The following is a 7,871-nucleotide window of genomic DNA, read 5'->3' as shown; positions in this document are numbered from 1 at the left end:
TCTGAGATCCAGCCGGCCGGATCAGCTCAACACCGTCCAACCAAAACCAGGAGCCGCACAGAGCCGCAGGACGGAGAGCCGCTCTGACACACCAGGAGGCAGGAGGCAGGTATCTATCACTTTGTACTTTGGATCTTTGCAGAAATAACCTTATGAACTCTATTGATTGGTGACTGTTAAAGGAAAAACTCCATAAAACTCTGTAACTCTGCTAAAAACAGCTGTTGGTGATGTTCTTCTCATCTCTGCCTCCATTCAGTAGTTTGTTGTGTTTTTCTTCTTGGTGGACAACCGGCCAATCGTAGATGAGGTGACGTCACCTCCAGATATTTCCAGCAGCTACAATGGAGTTTGATATGAGAAAATGTTTCAGGATGATAAAAACATCAGCGGTAAACGTCAGGTTTTGGTGTCAGTCCCTCAGATTCAAAGAGCGAGGGCTTCTTTCTAGAGCCGCCATTTTGCACCAAGAGACGTTCAACAATCATACAGGGAGAGATCCATCGTAGAAGCGGAGAGAGACCAACTGAGTAAGAGGGGCGACTCACTTTTTCCTAACTGGAATAACTCGCTTTCTTGCTCTTACTCTTGCTATTGCTGTCTCTCTCCACTTCCATGTAAAACCAACAGCTGAATACAACAAGTTGAGGTATGTTCTCTGTGGATTGTTGAAAAGCATTCTGGGAAATGTAGGAAATGGCTAACTGAAGTAGAAGTAGATGAGGCAGGTGGAGAAAAAGTAGGTACACCGAAAAAGTAAATGACAACACTTCATCACAAAATAACTCCTGGAATGTTTTGAGCATCACTGACTGATGAGATCTGACAGTTTATATCTGAGGGAGTTTCCCTTTAAGAGTTCCCACTGCTGGAGAAGCAGCAGGGTTTGGGCAGAAGGAACTGGAAGTAGACGACAGAGGTCCGAACCATTTGTACTTTTAGTTAATCTTTGTTGTCTCCACAATGAAGGAGGGACGATGGATCGGCCCCGGTTGGTCTGTCCGTCATGCACAATCTCTCAGACGCTGCTGATCAGATTTTCACAAAACGTAAAAGAATGATGCATCTCATTGCTCCATTCTGGTATTTTAAAAATGGCTGGGGAGGAACTACAGTTACAGCTCAAAACAAGGTGACATGTTTGTTACTCATTGGTCCAGACGGGGACTTCATCAATCGCGGGGACGACATGTTTCTAAACGCTAGTGAGTGAGTCCCTGAGCCTGGCAGTGGAGAGGTGTGGCAGAGTAAGTTGTTGTCCAGGTTGATCTCCAGCTGCTGCTCCTCTGGCTCACAGCAGGTTGAGGTGGCAGGATGTCTGAAGCAAGGCAGCGAACCCTATCCACCTGTGGAGAGTCTCTGTATCAGGTTCTGGGCCTGGAGAAAGGCTGCAGCCATGACGACATCAAGAAGTCCTACAGGTGAGAAACCAGCCAGACCAGAACTGACAGACTGATATTCAGAACTATTACATTTAACAGGAGGATTCAGTCAGGTTTGACTACTACTACTAATAATAATATTACTACTACTGCTACTACTACTACTATTACAAAATATATCTTTTCTTATATTATATCTTTATTATATCTATTCTCAATATCCTTTAGAAAGTGGTTGCTAAACAGCTTGTGAATGTCTTGGACTTGGTTCAGTCTGGTTTCTGTCAGAAACTCTGCACAGAATAGTCTCTCCTTAGAGTTTCACATGATGCCCTGCAGTGTGGTGATCTGTCTTGATAACTGCTGGATCTTAGCGCAGTGTTTGACGCCGCTGACCACAGTACACTTATTGGCAGCTTTAGGCAGTGGATGGGTGTTGCTGGGACGGCCCTGGGTTGGTTCTCATCTTACCTCTCTGATACCCCTTTTCGACCAAGGCAGTTTGAGGGCCGGTTCGGGGCCGGTGCCTAATCTCGAACCAGTTCTTCGCGTTTCGACAGCCAAAGAACCGGCTCTCGGCCAGGAAAACTGGTTCCAGAGTGGCACCAACACTTTGCTGGTCTAGAATAAAGAACCGCTTATGTCAGGGGCTGGGGACGGGATTATCGTGACCAACCAAAACCAACAAGACCAAGAAGACCGCCACTGTTAAAAAACCAGAGCTTCATGGACATGGACACAGATGTGAAATCTAAGCAGCAGTGGCCAATGAATGCCAATGAAGGCTTGCAAAGCCAGGAGCAACACTTGTAAAGTCCGCCATTTTGGTTGTTGCGCTTGAAGTTGGCGCTAGTGTTGCTGGGAAAGTGGAGACGTATACAGACGTATACAGTGAGGTAATGACGTGGCTCTCTAGTCTAGCCAGCTCTAGCCCGTGGAAAAGCAAACCGGTTCTTAGAAGGTTCACAAGTTGAACCAACTGCGAACCGGCACCAGCACCAGCACTAGGTTCCAGTTGGTGGAAAGGGGGAATCTTAGAAGCTTTTCGGTCTCTGTTGCTAATGTTGTGTCATCACCCGCGGCTCTGTCATGTGGAGTGCCTCAGGGCTCAGTCCTGGGTCCTGTTCTGTTCACTCCATACATGCTTCCCCTTGGAACTTAATCAGTCGTTTTAAGTGTATTTCTTACCATTGTTATGCCGACGATACACAGCTATACCTAGCTGTTTTCCAGGATTATTTGGACTGGACTTTAATCCAGAATGCTGCTGCTAGATTTCTTAGCAGATCCAGTCAGATGGCTCATATTACACCCATGGTGGCCTTCCCCCACTGGTTACCTATTGTATTCAGGATTGGTTTCAAAATCCTGCTGATTACTGAACTTTTCAAGACGAAGGGTGATGGTGTTTTCACTGTTGTTGCGCCTCGGCTAACAGTCTTCCTCCTGACATTAGATCTGACAAAACTGTGGAGAGTTTTAACCGGCATCTCAAGACCCATTTATACAGACAGGGCAACATGTGCTGTTGACTGTAAAGATGATATACAAATAACGTTTTACTTTTTTTTTCATTTTACTTCTACTACTACTACTACTGCTACTATTGCTACTACTACTGCTACTACTGCTACTACTACTGCTACTACTGCTACTACTACTACTAGTAGTAGTACTACCATCACTGCAACTACTACTATTACTGCAGCTAATAATAATAATATACTAAATGTTTCCTGTGTCAGGAAGCTGGCGTTGCGTTTCCATCCAGATAAGAACCCAGATAATCCGGAGGCGGCGGAGAAGTTTAAGGAGCTGAACAGCGCTCACGCCGTTCTGTCCGACCTCAGCAAGAGGAACATCTACGACTCGTACGGCTCGCTGGGGCTTTACGTCGCCCAGCAGTTCGGAGAGGACAATGTCAACACGTACTTCATGCTGTCCACATGGTGGGCCAAGGTGGGGAGGCTGACAGAGTGTGTGTGCCTGTGTGTGTGTGTGTGTGTGTGTGTCTTCTGGAGGACCAGAATGTCCTCACAAGTATAGAAAGTTGAGAAAATCCTACAAAGTGAGGACATTTTGAGGGATTAGTTTCGGGTTAAGAGGAGAATTAGGATTAGGTTAGGGTTAGGGTTTATGTTACAGTAACGCGTGTGTGTGTCCTCTGTGTCCGTACATCTCTTCACTGAGTGTGTATGGGAGTGTGTATTCAATCTGTGGTCTGGTATTCAGAAGGTTGCCGGTTCTAATCCTCACAACAGCTGGGAAATCCTTGGTGGTTAGAAAGTGAATAGAAACCGTTGACGTGCCTTTGAGCAAAGCACCGAACCTCCAGTGGCTCCAGTCACTTCTGACAGTTGCCTGTTCAAATCCCCGGATCCCCCATGTCTCAAATTTCAAATTCAAATAAGCTTTATTGGCAGGACAAGACCATTCATTTGTAAAAATATAACCAACAACAAAAAAAACAACAATAATCACATAAAGAAATCAAATCCAAATATTCTAACAGTGGATTGTGTACAACAGCAATTCATATCTGCTCATGTTCATTCAGGTAACTTGGAAATGTAGACAATAAAATATTAATAACCAGATAAGTTTACAGTAGCAGAGTCCAAGAGTCTGCTGAACTCACCCAGGACGAGTGCTAGCTTCTCTATTTGTGATTAGCTGCTAAAACCTCAGAATATTTATTTAAATTTAAGGTTATATGTTTCTCTTATCTCGTCATGTTTTGGGGTCGTAGCGTGTGGAGTAGGCCGCTGTTGTGGTGGGGGAGCGTTTCCTCCTCTATTACTATTGGGTTTAGTGAAAAGCAAAACAGATAAGCAAAAAGTAAAGTCAGCTATACGTAAACACTAAATAATGGGTAAAAAAAAGTGCCTAAAGAATGCAATATGATTAAATTCTCTGAGAACAGAAAGTGTGTTTCTGTCTCTGTCTCCATGAGGTTGCAGAGCCTCTGGTCTTTGGGTTTCCAGGTTTTTGAATGTCTTACTTTTTCAATTTCCAGGTTCTGGTCCCCAAGTCTATATTTAGTAAGAATGTGTCTTTTTTTGGCTGAGGTATTTGGCCGTTTTAATTTCTCTGTCCTCAGGTTCATGTCTCTCTGTGTCTCTGCAGGGTTTGTTTGCAGTCTGCGGCGTCCTGACAGGCTGCTACTGCTGCTGCTGTCTGTGTTGCTGTTGTAATTGCTGCTGCGGGAAGCTCAGGCCGACGCCCACCGGCGAGGGGGCGGAGCCAGACAGCTACGTTTCCCCCGACGACCTGGAGGAGGAGCTACGCAACGACGCCGACAACGGTGAGGCGACGCAAAATCATCCTGAGGTTTTAGTTTTACAGTGACGTTGGTGTGACGATGCGTTCTGCGATCAGCGTTGGGCTCGTTACTCAAAAAAACAATATATTACTCATTATACATTTCAAAAGTAGTTTTATCATGTTGCCTCTTCCTCCCTGCAGCAGAACTCAGTTCCTCCAGTCGTTCCTCCTCCTCTCTTCTCTAAAATCAGATCGGTCCGTTTCCTCCTGAACCATCAGAGAATCAAAGTAGTGGGAAAACTTCCACCAGAAAGAAACTTTTCTACCATTTTTTCCTTTCAGCAGCTCAGAGTGAGAGGAAGAACACTGATTATGAGGAAAATGAATCAATGGATGGGGATAATCATAATATCTGGATAATTCAGATAGGCTACTATATTTTACTTAGTAAAAAGCTAACACTTTATTGTTTTGATTGGTGACTGCAGTATTATGACTAAAACTAAAATTATTGGTTACACTAGTCGTTACTGGTAAAAGTAATAATATTACTTGCGATACATGCATGCTCAGCTTTTTCTACCAAATCTGTTTTTCAGTTCACAAATATGTTCACAAAAATCATGTAGGGGGAAAAACATGCTAATACAGTTTGAATAAAATGCTAATTGCAGTATTAGATATTGCGATTTTGATTTGTAAAAAATGTATTGTGCAGGTTAGCGAGGCTGAATGCCCAGACAAAGATCTCACACAAATACGTCAAATGAAGACGAACTCTGAAACACAGATTTACATGCTGTGGACACGTATTATGGGAAAATACTGTTACATTCCAAAGGTTGGCTAACAGTTAAGTTTAGGCAAGTAAAACGACTTTGGTTAAGGTTTGGGTTAAGGTTACAGTTAGGCAACTAAAACAACTCGGTTAGGGTCAGGGAAATGGTTTGGTCATGGTTAAATAAGAAAAATGTTTGTTAAAAATGAAAATGTGACTTACGGTTGAAAAGTCTTTTGTAAGTCAACATGCAGTAGTTGATGTCTGTAGCGACAATCAAACCTCTGACTTCAAACATGGAAGTTCGCTAACGTTAGGCTAACCTGTGAAAAAAATGAGCTAAACTGCCTGAGTCCCGCCTAGCTCGTCCTCACAGCTCCGCAAGGCTATAACTTGGTAAAATCTACAATGGAACTAGTCCATACCCGAGGATGTGTGCGCCTGTCCTGAGCGGTCCTTCGCTTTGTCACAAGGTAAGGTTTAGAGACTTTTAGCTAGGTTTCTGTAGCTAGCACGCTAACATTATAACATATAGCACACTCTGGGATGCACAACACTGTGGGATGTGCACGCCACAAGTCCGCACAGACTTGCCAAAAATGCGCATAAACAGCGTAAATTTGGGAAAATGGAAAAATCTGCTTCGTCAGTCCCTGCCTATGTCAATGCTCAATGCCCATGTGCAGTTTCAGATTGATTGGCCAAACCATTGAGGAGCAAAATGGATGCAGACAGACAGACGGACAGAGTTTTCCTCATTTTATAGTAGGATACATCACTAAATTGAAAAGAGCGAGAGTTCAACAGTTCAGAGGCTTGTTGGCCGACTATTCTGCGTAATGACGTGTTGTTGTGCGACAAACCCATCGTAATTCAATTTCTGAGACAGTTAGCCATTTGTTAGCAACTTTATTAGGCCGAATAAAACCTTCAAAGTTCACAAAAGTGATGTTGGAAAACGTTAAAACCTTCTTAAGCTTGTCTGAACCACAGATCTTATTTTCAGGCTCTTAACCAAAACCCCATTCAAATCCTAAACATGCTGACTCACTTCTGGGTTTTCAGGCTCCAAACCTGACCGGTGTGTAGACACTGGGATGCAGCCAGTGAGGAAGAGACGTTTTGTTTTTCATGATGTTCGGTTTGTGTTTCCCGTCTCTCCGCTGCAGATGGAGACGCTCCGGTCGTTCACCAGCCGACCAACGCCAGCGAGAAAACACAGCTGATCACCGACGGACACCGCAGATACGGAGACACCTACACATGAAGAGAGAGAGCAGGAAACACACCGCACTGCACCACTCCATCTGAACAAGTCATTTATTAACCTGCAGTTTAGCTCCAGCTCTGCAGAGACGGTGATTCCTCTGGTTTCCTCTGGATCGTAGTTTGAGACAGAAGATCTCGATAAAAAAGATTGTGGTTCGAACTAGAGCTGGGCAAAATTCTATATTATGGTTTCAGTGAATCATATGGTGATGATACGGTGATTTTAGGAAATCATGACACAGAATTCTGCTGTCTGAACTGATGATGACAAGCACAATTTATTACAAAAACTGCTAACACTTTACAAGGGTCACTAAGTTAAGGGTTAGTTAATGCTTATTAAGGATTAACTAACCCTTAATTAACAGTTAACTAATGTGTAATTTACTAATGGTGTTCATGTTAACTAAGGTATTCATTTATACATTATTTAATAGTTTATAAAGATGACTATTAAATTAGTAAATGATTACCAGACACATTAGTTAACTGTTAATTAAGGGTTAGTTAATGCTTATTAAGCATTAACTAACCCTTAACTTAGTGACCCTTATTGTAAAGTGTTACCCAAAAACTTAATACAAAACATATTAAGGAATATTATTTGAAACCTAACATTATCATTCAGTTCAATGGGATGAACATTAATTGTTATTATTTAACATGGGATTTTGCAGACATGAGTCATATTGTGATATATATTGATATTGAAAAAAAATCCTTATGAGTTATATGGTGATATTGATTTCAACCATATGGCCCAGTCCTAATTAGACCGACTTATGAGGTCGATATTATTTTATCAAACTGGATCTGGTCCGGTCTGATGACCTGATGCAGTTTGATTGATTACATAGTTATTCTAGAATTGATCAAGAGACATTTTGATTGGATTCCACACATACATAAATATGACATCATCATTACTATTATTATTATTATTATTGTTGTTACTTTTTCACCCTGACAAAAATAACATTTCAGAGGAAAAACAGAACACTTGGAATTTTTTAGGCATTAAAATAGTCAATATTGCCACAAGAATATTGGCACAAAATATCAGTTATTGGCAGCTTCAACCCAACAGTGTTGGTATATTTATTGACCTTCAAAAACCCCAAAAAGTTGAACCCTAAAAATGATGGATCTCTCGATTCAGGAGAATTGGAATAAACTGC

At 42.3% G+C, this 7,871-nt stretch overlaps 1 protein-coding gene across 1 annotated transcript; it reads left to right on the top strand.

The window, feature by feature from the left end:
* The first annotated feature begins 1,314 nt into the window (after positions 1–1,314).
* Positions 1,315–6,691, top strand: LOC139638838 (dnaJ homolog subfamily C member 5-like). Its single transcript, XM_071512865.1, has 4 exons — positions 1,315–1,421; positions 3,128–3,341; positions 4,509–4,686; positions 6,594–6,691. The coding sequence occupies exons 1-4, from the start codon at positions 1,315–1,317 to the stop codon at positions 6,689–6,691; spliced, it is 597 nt and encodes a 198-aa protein (XP_071368966.1).
* Positions 6,692–7,871: the final 1,180 nt, after the last annotated feature.

The sequence above is a fragment of the Centroberyx affinis genome, unplaced genomic scaffold (assembly GCF_046629955.1).
Source record: "Centroberyx affinis isolate AG114_WGS23_722 - 3 ecotype Tasmania unplaced genomic scaffold, CSIRO-AGI_Caff_v1 ptg006588l_1, whole genome shotgun sequence".
Classification (NCBI taxonomy): domain Eukaryota; kingdom Metazoa; phylum Chordata; class Actinopteri; order Beryciformes; family Berycidae; genus Centroberyx; species Centroberyx affinis.
Note: the sequence above shows the minus strand (reverse complement) of the source record. Positions and strands in the feature narration are given on the sequence as shown.